Source organism: Oreochromis aureus, linkage group 14 (assembly GCF_013358895.1).
Source record: "Oreochromis aureus strain Israel breed Guangdong linkage group 14, ZZ_aureus, whole genome shotgun sequence".
In the NCBI taxonomy this organism is placed as follows: Eukaryota; Metazoa; Chordata; class Actinopteri; order Cichliformes; family Cichlidae; genus Oreochromis; species Oreochromis aureus.
Genome location: NC_052955.1, coordinates 21,253,972 through 21,270,058, shown reverse-complemented (window position 1 = coordinate 21,270,058; position 16,087 = coordinate 21,253,972). Strand labels below are relative to the sequence as shown.

The 16,087-nt window shown below is 40.2% G+C and overlaps 2 protein-coding genes across 5 annotated transcripts in view; one reads left to right on the top strand and one right to left on the bottom strand.

Moving 5' to 3' along the window:
* Positions 1–7,456, top strand: part of unc119a (unc-119 homolog a (C. elegans)) — a 38,299-nt gene extending 30,843 nt beyond the window's left edge. Inside the window, exons 4-5 of the mRNA XM_039622469.1 lie at positions 6,136–6,308; positions 6,414–7,456. Of these exons, the coding sequence (XP_039478403.1) occupies positions 6,136–6,308; positions 6,414–6,526 (286 nt within the window). The 3' untranslated portion in view covers positions 6,527–7,456. The remainder of the gene's footprint in view (positions 1–6,135; positions 6,309–6,413) is intronic.
* A 1,092-nt stretch (positions 7,457–8,548) lies between these two features.
* Positions 8,549–16,087, bottom strand: part of foxn1 (forkhead box N1) — a 24,728-nt gene continuing 17,189 nt past the window's right edge. For 3 of the 4 annotated variants that reach the window (XM_039622869.1, XM_039622870.1, XM_039622871.1), the window contains 8 exons: positions 14,723–14,804; positions 13,795–14,091; positions 13,506–13,601; positions 13,211–13,332; positions 12,986–13,082; positions 10,545–10,752; positions 9,974–10,432; positions 8,549–9,622 (listed from right to left, as the gene is read on the bottom strand). In XM_039622869.1, coding sequence (XP_039478803.1) covers positions 9,312–9,622; positions 9,974–10,432; positions 10,545–10,752; positions 12,986–13,082; positions 13,211–13,332; positions 13,506–13,601; positions 13,795–14,091; positions 14,723–14,804 — 1,672 coding nt within the window. In that variant the 3' untranslated portion in view covers positions 8,549–9,311. The remainder of the gene's footprint in view (positions 9,623–9,973; positions 10,433–10,544; positions 10,753–12,985; positions 13,083–13,210; positions 13,333–13,505; positions 13,602–13,794; positions 14,092–14,722; positions 14,805–16,087) is intronic. The other variant, XM_031740897.2, reaches the window with a different exon arrangement.

Sequence of the window (16,087 nt, the reverse complement as noted above, 5' to 3'; positions counted from 1 at the left end):
CCAGTACAAGAATTATGCTTCTAGTCCACCTAGTTTTGGAGTTACACGACGTTTTGTAACTCAAAAACGGCTCTTTTGCCTCACACCGCGATCTAATTCTGACTGCTCATCACCCTGTTTCCCAAGTGCTCACTGTCTTTCCCAGTGGGGCCGCTGGTAATGACACAGGTCTGCAACCCAAAGGTCGTGGATTCAACTCCACCTTGGACAACATGTTTTTGCCCTACAAATTAATACACTATCACAGACCACTAATTCATATTCATCATTTATTACAATTCTCAAAACTTTTACCAGCTTTTCTAATATGGACCTCACATTCTTCTTAACACTCCATGGCACAAATACTCTTCCCTTTAGGCTCTGTGAATGTGTGTGTATCAATATTTCTCCCATTTTAAAGTATTACTCCTCCATAATTGATTTCTCTTAAATCAAAGTACTTTTACTACATCTTAGTACTTCTGCTCAATCATAGTATTTCTGCTAAATCATGGTTTTTGTGCCAAGTCATCAGAATCATGTTTATTGGCCAAATATATGTGCATACAAATACAAGGAATTTGGTTCCGTAGATGGTGGCTCTCGAGCACAGCAATGTAAATCTCACACACACACACACACACACACACACACACACACACACACACACACACGTATCTATATATACATTACACATGCATACACATACATACACAAAGCTGTGTAAACCAACTATAAATAACTAATCTAAACGTATATACATAAAATACAGAAATGAAATGAGGTGGAATGAATACTACAGAATGTACATAAGGTGCAGTTGCAGTCTGGCAGTGGGAGCAGTGTGACAGTTCAACTGTTTAGAAGGGAGATGGCGAGGGAAAGAAACTGTTCCTGTGTCGGGTGGTCCTGGTCTGCAGGCTTCTGTACCGTCTGCCAGAGGGCAGCAGATCAAAAAGTCTGTGTCCAGGGTGTGGGGGTCTGTGATGATTTTCCCTGCCCGTTTCCTGGTTCTTGAGAGGTACAGATCCTGGATGGAGGGCAGGGGGCGCCGATGATCCTTTCTGCTGCCCGTACAGTCCGCTGCAGTCTGCACCTGTCCTGTTTAGTGGCTGCACCATACCAGACTGTGATGGAGGAGCACAGGACAGACTCAATGACTGCAGTGTAGAACTGGATCAGCAGCTCCTGTGGAAGACTGTACTTCCCCAGTTGTCTCAGGAAGTACATCCTCTGCTGGGTCTTTTTGAGGATGGAGTTGATGTTGGTCTCCCACTTCAGGTCCTGGGAGATGGTGGTACCCAGCAACTTGAAGATCTCCACAGTCGACACAGGGCTGTCTGATATGATGATGGGGGGGCAGAGTTGAGGATGTCTCCTGAAGTCCACTGTCATCTCTACAGTTTTAAGAGTGTTCAGCTCCAGATTGTGCTGACTGCACCAGAGTACCAGCCGCTCAACTCATCATAACATTTGTGTTATGTTATAGTATTACTACTAAGTGGAGGAATTTCTGTCATGTTACAGTATATGTGCTGATTACAGTATTTCTGCCAAATATAGTATTTCTGATTAATTATAGTTTTCTACCAAATCATATTACAGTATTTTTGCTTTTTATACCATTTTATAGGATTTTATATTGCTTAATATAGTATTTCTGCTTTTTATAGGATTTGTGCTTAATATAGTATTTCTGCTTTTTATAGGATTTGTGCTTAATACAGTATTTCTGCTAAATGTAGTATTTATGCTTAATCACACTATTACTATATATTTCTGCCAGCTTCCCAGCCAGCCAATCATATCTGAGGTCTGCCGTTTCTTCTCTCGTCATATCTCAGCGACGGATGTACAAAGAGTAATGAAAATCACAGTCAAAGTACACCAAAGTCCGCTGATTCACCCAGTACAAGAATTATGCTTCTAGTCCACCTAGTTTTGGAGTTACACGACGTTTTGTAACTCCAAAAAACAGCGCTCTTTGCCTCTCACCGCGATCTAATTCTGACTGCTCATCACCCCGTTTCCCAAGAGCTCACTGTCTTTCCCAGTGGGGCAGCTGGTAAGCAAATTATAGCCATTTGTTTGAGAGGAGTCCTCACTATGAAAAATAGACTGCACAAATCCTGTCTCTGTGCTGCGTGTGTAAAAACAGGTGCACCTGTTTTGGCGGGAAAAAGTACATAGCCTTTCTGATTGGTGGATTCAAATTAAGCAGCTCCAGGCTTTTTGACCCACCTAGAAACATACAGGAAACACTGTATGTACAGCCCCTGTTTGTTCACTTGCTTCTGCTGCTGCTGTGTGTGTGTGTGTGTGTGTGTGTGTGTGTGTGTGTGTGTGTGTGTGTGTGTGTCTGTATGACAGAGAGAGAGAGAGAGCCTTTTTATGGGTGTATCTTATTGTGTGATTTAAAATCAATATATTTACACTGGTTGATTGAATTGGATCCTGTGTGTGTCTCTGTGCATGTTTGTTTCCATATATGGGGCGATCGTGGCTCAAAAGTTGGGAGTTCGCCTTGTAATCGGAAGGTTACCGGTTCGAGGCCCGGCTCGGACAGTCTCGGTCGTTGTGTCTTTGGACAAGACACTTCACTCGTTGTCTACTGGTGGTGGTCAGAGGGCCCGGTGGCGCCAGTGTCCAGCAGCCTCGCCTCTGTCAGTGCGCCCCAGGGTGGCTGTGGCTACAACGTAGCTTGCCATCACCAGTGTGTGAATGGGTGAATGACTGGATATGTAAAGAGCTTTGGGGTCCTTAGGGACCATAAAAGCGCTTATATAAATACAGGCCATTTACCATGTCCATATTTGTAATTGTGCAAGTTATTACTATTATGCTAATTTACAGTATTTCTGCTACTTTTCGGTGTTTGTGCTAAATACAGTATTTCTACTAAATCTTAGTATTATTGCTTAATCATATTATTTGAGCAAAATCATAGTATTTGAGCATATTCTTTCTATTTGTGCCATAGCATAATATATTTGCTGAATTACAGCATTTCTGCTATGTTGTAGTATTTGTCCTAAATCACAGTATTTGTGCAATGTTTAGGTATTTTGTTTAAATAAAGTATCTATGTAATCTTGTACCATGTTTGCTAAAATCCTGTATTTCTGAAAAGTTATCTTGTTTCTGCTAAGTTACAATATTTATTCTAATTTCTGCTGCTAAGTTCTGCTATGTTATTGTATTTCTGCCAAGTATTATGTTTTCTTTACGTTATTGCAGTTCTGCTAAGTAATTACATTTTGCTAAGTTCTTATGCTTCTGCAAAGTTATTACAATTTTTGCAAAGGTTTTACAACTTCTGCAACTTTTCAGCTTTTTCAGCTAGTTTCAGCTGACAGCTTCAGCTTTACAGCATCCACACTGCATTTTCGCAGGAAATGCAAATTTTTCTAGTTATTATTATTATTTGGATTATGAGTGTGTTAACCTATAGAGTAAATGGTTTTAGTGCATTTGACACCTGGATGGACCCAAAATGTAGACCTGAGAAAATGCAAAGTAAACTCAAAATCAGCTTTAATGCTGTGTTTTTATTAAACTCCAAAATAATGTAGGTCAAGAACAAATATGCCAAAACTACAACTCTTCTAAGAGAACACACAAGGAGGAAAGACTGAGACAATAAATATACACCAGAGAGGAAACAGGTGGGAGGACAGCTGAAACCAATCAGAGATGGCGAGACAGGGGAAGTAGAATTAAATGCAAAGCACTAGTGACGGGAGACTATCAAAATAAGACAAGAAATATAACATTGAGACCAAGACTCAAATATACAATTATATAGTTAGGGCTGGATCCCTTTGTTAGTCTACAATAGGCTTAGGCTGCTGGGGACTTGGGACCATGATGCACTGGGTTTTTCTTCTTCATTTACCTTTTTTCACTCACTGTGTGTTTATACATCACTCCGCATTTAATCATTAGTTATTCATCTCTGTGTCTTTTCCACAATGTGCCTTTTGTCCTGTCTTCTTCCCCTCGTCCTCAATTGGTCGCAGCAGATGGCCGTCCTTCCCTTAGCCTGAAGTTTCTTCCTGTTAAAAGATAGTTTTTCCTTCCCACGGTCGCCAAGTACTTGCTCATGGAGGTAGTCTTTTTGTAGGTATATATAAAGCACCTTGAGGCGGCTGCTATTGTAATTGCTGTTCTATATAATTGAAATTGAATTGAAAAGAGGTCAAAACACAGAGATAAGATGGAAGGAACAGAATTTGGAATACAAAAGGGAATTAACAAACCTATCGTCAACTAAAACAAGCAGGGAACTAAAGGCACAGATAAGAAATCATAAACACAGGGAAAGTAAAACTAACAACATAAACGCAGACCCATAAACACTAAGAAATACAGCAAACTAAATATCAATACTATAGAATACAGAAACATAAAACAAGATAAGAATACAAAATTAGAGAAAACCCAAAACTCCCCAAAACTCAAAACCCCTGACAGTCTTCATTCTTTAATTTTATAACTTCTATATATCCTTTTTATCATTTCTAATCACATTTCATTCACCAAACTATGTTATTTTTTTAAAGCCTCCTTTATGGGTGTGCTCCAGAGCAAGTTAAACAAAACCAGGCCTGATGGAACTGGCTTAACAAAATCTGAAACCTCAGTCAGAGATAACATTTATCACGACCGTGATTATCGACTTTCTTATTTAAGTCAGACTTTCTGCTTCAGGCTCACATAAAAGGGGGCATTTGATGTGTCGTTTGACGCTTCTTCCAAACAAAAAGTGGATCGATGGCACATGGTCTGCTCCAATCAGAGACATTATCAGAGGAACAGGTGATGGAGATGCATGAAGAATAATTAAGACAAGAGAGCGGTGCAGAGTGTTGTAAGTAAAGCGATTTGCTCATCACAGCCGCACAAAAAAATAAAGATATTCATTCAAGTTAATGTGTTTATTTTTTCACTGCTGTTTATTTCTAATGTGAAAGCTGCTTGTTAGAGCTCTGAAGCAGCCAATGCAATTAAACACTAAAGGCTACTCAGCGTGTTCAGATCTGACACTCTCCCATAACCTAATAAAGGAGACTTACATCCTTTCTGCTTCCATAGGAATTAAGAAGCTTTAGTAGCAGGCAGGTGCTGCTTATTGGATGTCTGTGAGCTTCAGGCCCTCAGACGGTGCTGCATTAAAAACAGACATGATTCTGTCAGGAATCTGGAACTCTTCCAGAAATCTTTCTCTTTGATCACAGTTTGTTGTGAATTCCACAAATCAGTGAAAAAAGACATATCCATCCATAATCCAGAAACACCACCATATTCTTCTCCTAAAAGTCCAGCAGCTGCTCTCCTCAGCTCCCACATTTTACAAACTGTTATAAGAAGAGGCAATGTGAACACAAACCCTGTCCAAACTTATTTTAGACGTGCTGCTGCCATCAAATTCAAAACAAGCTTTTTCTTAAGATGTTAAATTTTCTCCCGTTAAGCTCTTCATATGTTTTCAGTGGATAGTGTAGTGGTAAGACTACACATCTTCCGAGCGGGAGTCACAAGTTCAATTCCCACACGGTAGCCAGGCCGGTGGCTTGGCGCAGCTATGTCTGCAGATCAGATGCAAGAATTTCACTACATGTTGTACTCTGTATAATTGTGTATGTGGCAAATAAAGGTTGTTTGTGTGTTCTATTGTGAGTAAAATATGGAATTTCTGAGATTCGCAAATCATTGCATTCAGTTTTTTTTATTTACTATTAAGCAGCCACCTTTTTGGAATTGGGTTTGCAGATAATCTAGATCAGGGGTCCCCAATCTCGGTCCACGAGGGCCGGTGTCCCTGCAGGTTTTCGATGTGTCCTTGATCCATCACAGCTGATTTAAATGGATAAATTACCTTCTCAACATGTCTTGAAGTTCTCCAGAGGCCTGGTAATGATCTAATCATGTGATTCAGGTGTGTTGACCCAGGGTGAGATCTAAAACCTGCAGGGACACCGGCCCTCGTGGACTGAGATTGGAGACCCCTGATCTAGATTGATTGTTATTATGCTTTTCCCTTGTTGCGTTCTTATAACTGTTATCATAAGTGTAAAAAGCAGTGACAGCAGTTTGTATTCCCATTCCCTTACTCATTGGTGGGTGTATTTTGTCCCCTTTGTGTCTCTGCAGAGTGGAGTTCACGGTTGGTGACACCCCCATCAACAACTTCCGTATGATTGAGAGACACTACTTCCGCGATCAGCTGCTAAAGAGTTTTGATTTCGAGTTTGGCTTCTGCATGCCCAGCAGCAAGAACACGTGCGAGCACATTTACGAGTTCCCCACGCTGTCCGAGGAAACGAGTGAGTGTCACACACTTCGACGCACTCGAGACAAATACCCCCGCCCCATGTGTAGATGGATTTGATGTTACAGAACGCTGTGTGCTGTCTCTCTCCTTCTCTCAGTGCGTGAGATGATCCTGCACCCTTACGAGACGCAGTCTGACAGCTTCTACTTTGTGGACAACAAGCTGGTGATGCACAACAAGGCAGATTATTCCTACAGCGGAGGGCCGTAGGAAAGCCTCCATCCTGCAACCCTCCACCCTTTCTCTCTTTCTCCTTCCCTGTTCTAGACATTTTCGATAATCCAGTTATCACTTCAGGACCAGAAACAGATGAACTGATGGACAAATCACTGGCATTAAATACTCCTGTCTCCCTCCCTGTTAGCTCCATGCATTTCCATTCAGGTACTGAGCTGCCCGGCCAATCAGATTTCTCCCTTTGCCTCTTTTTTTTTGCAGGAACACTGAATTCTGCCAGTTTTATCCTCAATTTGTATCAGCGTGCGTGAGTGAGTGTGTGGGCAGCAAACACATGCAGTGTCTGTACATAGTGTTGATTTCCGTCTGTATATGTGGGTTCCAGTTTCTCATCAGGAAAACCTTTTTTTTTTTAAATTTTGTGCGTTTTGGAAGAGAAACCGAAGTCAAACAGACGAGGCAGAAACACAGAATGAGACAAAGAAGGAAATGAAATTGCCCTAACAGCAGTAAGAAAAAAAATTAGATGTATATTTACAGTATATAGTTTGTATAGGACTCGCTGTATTTGTACTTCAGAGGTTCAGAGGAGTCTTTGTAGTGGCACACGCATCTGAATGATTCGGTCCTCCTCCTGTGATCTGCCATCGTTCAGTTGAATGACGGCACTGTGTACTCTGTCTTTGTGAATGTGTCACTTGTTGTCATATATTTTCATGTCCGTAGTACTACTACTACTGCTGTAGTGCGTGAGGAGTATTTTTTAAATAAATAGCCACTTTGGAAAAGTGTCAGAGAGTGTTACACTAGCCCAAAGTCAGATACCAATTTTGATATCCGGTACGATCTCTGTAGTACTGAGCACTGTGTATACTTTAATTACAATAAATGTTTTAAGCAAAAAAAAAAAGTATGTAAAAACGTTTTGACAACCAAAATTCCATAACTGCAATAAATATGGGATTTTTGTGGGACCTTGATATTTGCTGGGGTTTTTTTCATTAACAGTGAGGTTCACTCCAAATACACCCACTAAAAGGAAAAAAAGACCTAAAGTCGGGGTACAGACGATACTATTGTCTGAATTGAATTACCTTTAAATGGACTGATGCCCAAACCACAGTGGTTTATAAATTCCATAGGCAAGTGAAAGGTCGCATAGAGCTAAAATGAAAAAAATGTAAACATCATAATGCAGACTTTCCATTTAACATCCTCTACAGGTCGTTTGTGTGCTTTTGGAATTCGTCTTCCTGTTTGACTTATTTGATGTAGAAAACAGTAAAATACAAACAGAAGGTAAAGCACGTCCAAAGATTATTCCTAACAAGCAAAACGTGTTTTTGTCGCCATCTTCTGTAGCAACAGTCTTACTACACCGTTATTATTACGTATCCCACTGTATCAGTCATCAATCATCAACATCTTTTCTTTCTTTTTTCTCTCAGCACATACTGTGCATGATTGGAGCCAGTAAGTACATGATACACACACTCTGGTCAATGGTCTGTAAACATGAAACATCAAGGGGTCTTTTTGGACACCCAGAGGCAGCAGAAACCTTCCAGAGCAAAATTAGCAACCATGTGAGGTCATATTTCCAACCACCTGATTTCATCCAAATATCTATCATCGACAGAATATTCTAACAGTTTCCAACTGTTTTCTTCTAATAGCAGGTAAAAGCAGGTGTAACTGATCACATTAATGAATCTTGGTGCTGTTCTGCTTAGAAATGAAGCGTTCATTAATGTGATTAGTATCTTGCTGACTAGTTCAAGTCAAAAACAGCCGCTGTGAAAAAGGTTTGTTGCATTTGTTTGCTGTTTGTTGCTGATCAGGAAGTGAGCCGCAGGGAAACATGAGAGAAGAAACAATGAACCAACACAGGAATACGACAGTGCGGCGAAACTCTCTTTATAGAGAGGCTTTATAAACAAGAGGAGCTGCTTTGCTTTGCTTCCAATCTTAGTTATAGTTGTTATTGAATAATCATAGCTGATTGGGAAAAGTTCTAATAATAGAAAATGTTATTAACAAGATCAATTACAGCTATTTTGTTTTACTCATTTTATTAACCACATAAAAGAGCTCATAAATGTGCACAAATTCACACAGGAGCAGTTGATTTATTCACATTTATTTGTACATGAATTTTTTTAATTTTTATTTTTTTACAAACAGTAAAAAAACTGATAATTCCTTAAACTACCTAAAAATACTGGGATACACAAAAATACCAATGTGACAACACACTCTGGGAGGGGTAAATAAATAGATACATTCAAAAATATATATTTTTTTAGCAAGACAGCTTTATATTTATTAAGTACTTTAATTACAGTTTTAATTCAGCCATTTCTCTTATTCTCCTCTGTGTACCAAACTTTTTTGGCTAATTATGAAGAGGTACAAAAAACTCCAGCAACAACAATATTGCTTGACTGGTATATTTGTGGTTTGTTAACCTCTTTCTTTGCAATGGCCTGAATTAAGGTGTTACTGGGGTTTTGATCCATCTGAGTTTATCCTCTACTCCATGCACTTTGTAAAACTCTAATACTGAATAGTCTAATTCATCAGGAGCTATAAGAAGAAATGGAGGAGGAGAAATGTTTCAGACAATAACTGTACACAAGCTCTCCTATCAGCGTAACTGTGACTGCATGCAGTGAAAATCTCAACAACCAATCTCACCAGACTCTGGTGAGATTGGTTGACTTAAATTACCACCAATCATACACTGCAGTGTGAAACTGCTTGAAACTATATTCCTCATTCAGAATCACATGGTACATCAAATCCAAAAAGCGAAGGTTTACATTAAAGAGACGGATGCAGTGCAGGAGGTCAGATACCCAGCCAAGCTCTCCACTCCTGAATATAGTACAGGATTTAGTCCACTGAAACAGCCGTGCTGCTCCACGTTTCGCCCTTCGTCCCCATCCTCGTACTCCGCTTCACAACGACCGCTGGCAACCACAGCTGATGTCTGACTGATGGGAGGCGCGATGTGCAGGCCGCTGCTCTGGATGTGGTGGTTCTGAGGAACAAAGGTAGCGGACGAGCTTGTGCTAACTTGTGGCTCTGACACCAGACTGTCAACTCTCAGCTCCTCCCACAGGTTACCTGCAAAAAAGGAGCCACATGTCATATTTTAGAGAGCAACACCAATCATCATTTAGCAGGGACGCTACACTCACACAACAGTTTGCTTTTTTGTTATTTTTGCAGTTAAAGCAGCCTGCGGAAATGCAAGCTGATCTAAAGTTGTGTAAAATCTACCAGGCAAGAAAATCAAGTCTTCAGTGCTCTCTGGTGGGCAAACTACGCAACTACGACACAAGTTCTAAATTCCCTTTTCTTTCTTATCACCTTTTAAGCCAGTTCATCAGTATCAGTAATAAATATCTGCAGAAGTTTGCACAAGCAAATCTTTGTGCACTCATTTACTCTCTGTACTGTCCCCGTCTTTCATACCTTGCAGCTGCAGGTCAGTCAGACTGGGGTTGAGCATGTCAATGTCATAAGTGGTGTCTCCCTCCAGCAGAAACTCCTGCATGGTCCTGGGCTCAATACTGTAATCAGACTGGAGAGCATTGTTATAAACAGGCGGTATCTTCCCAGCTACCGGTGAGTTGAGGCTTCCAGTGGATGATGGGATACCGGCCGCAGGCTGCTGTCCACAGGGTGAGTACAGGGCGAATGAGTTGCTGGGGTGTGTGACGGCAGGCGGGAGGTAGCACGGCTGCTGAGGCTGAAGGTGAGCATACTGTGACTGGCAAATGGGCTGGCATGCTGGGCGAAGCTCAGCTGGAGTACAAGTTAAAGCGGTGGGGTTGTAGACGGGGGTCGCTCTGGTTAATGAGCCTGATTTGGGGTACGGTGGCACAGACCTGAGTCTTTCCGGTCTTTCTCCCAGTAGTCGGTCAAGATCTTCTACAGGAAAAGTAAAATAAGCATCCAGCTTTGATAAATCTAAAAGTAGTAGAAAAGAATCTTTTGTATACCTTAGTTTCTATTTCTCAGGCTGGATACCTATGGGACTGACCTGGCTTTGCCATGCTCCTGCGAATAGTAACGGGGTCTTTCCGGCGCCACTTGTGCAGCTCCTCCTGCATTTTGTCCACCTTGGCTGGATTGAGTGCCCAAAGGCAGCCTTTACGAGACGTGCTGCCATTCTTGTTCTCCACCTTTTCAAAGCACTTATTCAGGGACAGGTTGTGCCGCACCGAGTTCTTCCATCCATCAGGAGCCGTCTGGACGCAGGAAGAAAAAGATGAATGAAGAACATTTATGTGAAAAGGGTTGAAGCAGATATTCTTAAGTTAACCACTCGGCTACTGGGACACCTCAAATGACTTTAAACAAACTGGACAAATTCTCCTGATGGCTCATGAATGTTGTTATGATTCATTGCTTCGGGGAACACCCTATACAGAATTCTAAACAGAACTTCCAGGTAATTTTTCCATAGTTTCCACAGTGTTTTTCCACATCTTGAGTTTGACTTTGAAAGAAACTCGGCCTCACTTGCCTGATTGTCTTCCGCTGCATGTGTTACATTCTTGTTTAAATATCTTGAGAGCAACTATAAATTAATTGTGAACCATCTAATAAAATCAGGGCACTCAGTCCACCCTGCAGGGAATATTACAACACACAGTATATTAATATTGCCACCATCTGCTCTGGCAGTAAATGGTATCTGCATGCCATAACAAGTGTCCACCGAACTGCACATAAGTGATGCGTTGATTGAAGCATTTAGACGTATCTAGAAACAGCTTTTACAAAGTGAACCCAACTTTTCTTCAAATATCACTTCATCTGTCTCGTGTATATTCGAGCCCTGCAGCAAATGTTTAACTTTTTTTTTCTTCCTTTTTTTTAGGCAGCTGTTTGGAAAACAGCCATCTATAAGGTGCCTGCTTGAATATGAATGGCAGCAAGTCTTTGAGCTCCCTCCAGAAGTTACTCTGAACCTATTGAACTGATTCATAGATGGCTGGAAAATGTCAAATATTTGTCGTGTTCAGGGTTCAAGCCAAAGTCCAACCCTGCAGCTGCCTCATTTATCAAAATTAATGCACAAAGGCATTCATTTTTAACATGATCACATCTGTCAACTACCGTATAAAAATTAATTATTTATATATCTCTGTTTTTACATCAGCTCTGACACAATGTGGCTTTAATCACTAAAAAAGTATCAAAGTATTTTATGAGCATAACTAATCTAATCTAACTAAATCTAATCTGTTACTTAGAACTCCTCACCAAAAAAGGATGTAATGCATTGATATGTATCCATTCTTCCAACAAAAATGTGCATCACTGTTTTATTCTTAAAATAATACAGCGGGTGAGAACTGAGAGCAAATAATGTATAGCAGGGGTGTTAAACATTAGAAATGGCCCAGCAAAGTCCCCAGTTCAGCTCACTGAACAGCTTTGGAAAGCAGGCAAAGGTTTTCAGAGCCCATGAAGTGATTTTCAAGGTTCCCAGAAAAAAATTGCAATATCAGTAAAACATTCAAATTCGCTTAATAATGAAAAAAAGCTCAATTTAAATATATGATCTACTGTCTTACAACTATTTCCTTGTCCTTTACACCTGGAACAGCTGTTACAAAATTGCCCTCAAAAATGTTTCTGAAGTACTGAAAGGTTTATTTATTTAAACTGCTATTCATTAATTAATCACTAAGGAAAATATGCTTGGTATAAACTCCACACATATCAATCGAGTTTTAATGATAATCTATTAAATTGAATCTTTTACACTTTAAATTTTCAAAAAAAAAGAAAACCCAAATCACTTCGTTAATCAGCATTTTGGGCATAAAGATTTTTTTGAGTGTACACTCATGGTTCCACTTTGATTAAACACACAGAATAACATTCAGGAAGCTCATAACGATCAAGTCTCACATGTCAGTTCTGTGTCAAGAGACACTTGTATACTCAAGAACACAACAAAGAGCAAGGGAAGACTGGGATAAAACAGGAAGTAACAAACATTGAGACCAAAACTGAGACACATGAATTTGACACAGGGACTGGAAATAAACAAACATGGAAATATGACTGACTGAGGAGACAAACCATGGAGACTAGAGGAGATCTTCATGACAAGACACAGAGACGAGACTACGAACAGACTGGTCACAAAAGGGAGCTAATGTAACAAAACAAGAACCAGGAACTAGAATTAACAAACTATGATGCACTAGAAAATACAAAACTCAGGACTAACTAATACCAAGCTAAAACTTAAATCCAAGAAAGTGGATCAAAAGTCCAAAATAAACTCAAAGCACTGGGTCATAGTGACCATGTCGCATGCTTTGCTTCTATATCACATGTCTGTATGTTTACTCTTAAACCAAAAATGTCTTTAGCACACAGATGTCTCTCGAAAAAGAAACCTTGCTCTCACTGAGCCAACCTGTTTAAGTAAAGTATTTAATAATAATAATGTTGTGGTACCTTGAAATATGGGAAGTGTTCAGTCATGAAGCTGTAGATCTCGCTGACTGGGAGACTTCCTGTTTTGCTGTTCTTCAGAGCCATGAAAATCAAAATGCTGCCACAATGAAGAAAAATTTATTTATAATTATATATTTTAAAAAGCTACCCTGTTTGTGATAGCACATGCAGTATTAAATATTAGTAAGTGATAAAGGTAGACAAAAGATTTAGCTTCAGAGCTACCTGTATGAGTAAATGGGCTTAGGAAAGATGGACTGTGTGGTGCCGTCCTGGTGTGACTGGCTGGACAGAGTATATTTTGAGGTGCTGGACTGGTCGTTGTTAGGATACAGTCTAGAAGAGACCTTTTGAAAACAGAGAAGAAAATCATGACTTGACCACTAATAAGATACACCCCATTACATGTGTTATAGTCCAATGTGCACACCACATCATAAATGCAAATATTAGATATTACTCGTGTCATAAACGTCCCGTCCTCTAAAGCACTTCTGAGTGCCTGAAGCAGGACACTCACCTGCTGTTGAGGGCTTGCTGAGCTGTAAGATGGATAGCTCTGAGACAGAAAACAGGGAGGATCCACAGGTACACCTGGTAGCTCTGGATATGAGTTCTGCAAATATAAGTAAATGAAGGGAAAATGTTTGGAGAAGCCCTCAAAACAGTGTTTTTTACTGTGATGTGGTGGATCTTTTTTTTTTTTTTTCCCTGTCCACCTTCCTGTGTCAAATCAATCAGGCTGCTTTTTGGCTGTACAAAACTTTTAATATGGAAGGATAAAATGAGTGTATCATAAAGATAGAAACCTGAATGCTGCCGTTGTACTGGTCCCAGGATGGTGGCATATCACTGCTGTGTGAATGACTGTCAGGACTGCACACCTCATGCAGACTGCTAAAGGAAGAAGAGCACTGTTGGAGGCACCCTGCCACCGCTCCATCACTGAACTGTCGATGATACGGGTGGAAACGGTCAGAGTCCACGTCCCCTCGCCCTGACCGCGAACTGATCATCCCATCAGCGCTGTGCCTCCTGCTCACTGCTGCAGTTCTCAGGCTCAAGGTGTTGCTCTCTTCCTGGGTGAAGCAGCTGCCTTCTTTGGTCTGTGGTGTGAAAACCATCATCAAAGTGATTTGACACAGGCTGGATTTACTTGGAAATACATACTAACTGCTGCAAAATAGGTGGCACCCATCTCTCCACTTTCATTTTAAACAAAGAATTCAAATAACAGTTTTTCCTGGGAATCCCCTAAGGTAAACAGAGAAGTGTGTCATCTTTATTTATTACTATTCTTATTTATTTTATTGTTATTTAGAGTCTGGCCTGGCCACAAAATAAAATGTGTCAGAAGTCTTTTTGAAGGATTTAAGACGGGTTTATTTATCCTGACAGCACCCTGGCAGTAGTTTTAGTTCGATTTAATAAGCATTAAAGTGGCATAAGTTGTATCTGTCTGCAAGCGGGTAGTTGTACAATCCCCCCCATATGCCCTCATATACTTTGTTCTTGTTACTTTTGAAAAACTCAGTCAGTTTAATTCAGAAACACTACACAGAATGTGCAGACAGCAGCTAGATGTGACTCAAAGCAGATTCAGAACTGGTTTATTTGCACTGTTACATTAAAAAAAAGGTCATTTTGGGTTAAAATAGCAATGCCAGAGGCGGCTGCCTCTGTTTCTACCATCTGTTGGTGTGAGGCTCCAAAGGGTTCACAGGTGTGTAGACTCACCTGGGGGGGTGACGTTTGATGATGAGATTTCCTGCTCGGGGAAAATGTCAGCGACTGTGACATCCTGCACCAAAACCTGCTGCTGTGAAGACATTTTTAAAAATAAGCTAAATGAGAAACGTTTGGGTTGTCGTCAGGGGCTTTAGTTCAAATTGAACGTTAAAAAAAGCTGTGAAAGTAATTTAGTAAAAACTTAAAAGCTGCTTGACCAAAATAAGACAATGAGACTGACTCTGGTGTCATTTTTGTATGCTAAATATAATGATGTATCTGGCAGCTGCTTAGCTTAGTTTAAGCGGTTTCCCATCTTTTAAGAATTGTTTTTCGACAGCCATCCTTTCACTGAGAACATTTCCAATGACACTTGAGTAAACAAAACTGAAGAGCCAACTACATGTCTGAGGTAGTTGGTAAATTTGGTAAACATTTAAATGACATGACTCTCTGATACTGTTCATCTGCTATAGAGTTTTCTAGGCCTGTGAATTCTCCTTTTCCCCCCTACCGATCCAGTTTCCTAAGTCTTTTAAAGACACACTGAACACTATTCTGAGAAATACCAAGTTTTCAGCTACTGTAATAGCTCTTTTGGATCCACCTTGTTGGTGCCAAAGTAACATTTCATGTCTGTCAAACTGTATTATCTTTGGCATTTCTCATAGATGAAACTAAAGATTGACAACGACAACGATCAACTACTTGGAATGCGAAGTAACAAATTGCCTAAACATGCGATTTAAAATCAGTTCTTTGCTAAGTCGTCTGTTATGTTTTGACACAACACTGGTTTATTCCTTGGGGTGGATGCGTCTTTTGAACTCAAATGATTCACATTGTTAAATGGCTTAACAAACAAACTAAACATTCCTGTGAAAATGACCGGGTACAAGGACTGGGCTGAATTAAGTGAAGACGCAACCATTGTCCAAAGATAAAAACAATTGTTCAACTACTACTAAAAAAATCTGGCTTAAAGAAATGAGGGGTGGCTCAAGACTTTTGCACAGGACTGTAATTTGATGTTGTTGTTTTACATTGGGTTTTGTGTTTTACCTGTGTCCAGTATCATGCTAAGCTAAGCTAAGCGGCTGCTTACTGCAGTCACTCAACTCTCTGCTACAGACCAACACAATTCCCTTCATTCTGGAGTAAAACATCAAGTGGAAGGTGGTGAAATCTGATTTATATTGCTGTTGCCACATAAGAGGAATCAACTCTGACATGTTTGGAAAAAGCACTTCTGTTCAATGATCCTTTGAGATAATATCGTGTGAGTCATTTCTCTACTGTAAATCTGACAGCACGAATGCAGGCGTGGGAACAGCTGAGTTCATTTTCACCACCAGAGCATTAAAACTCCAAAGT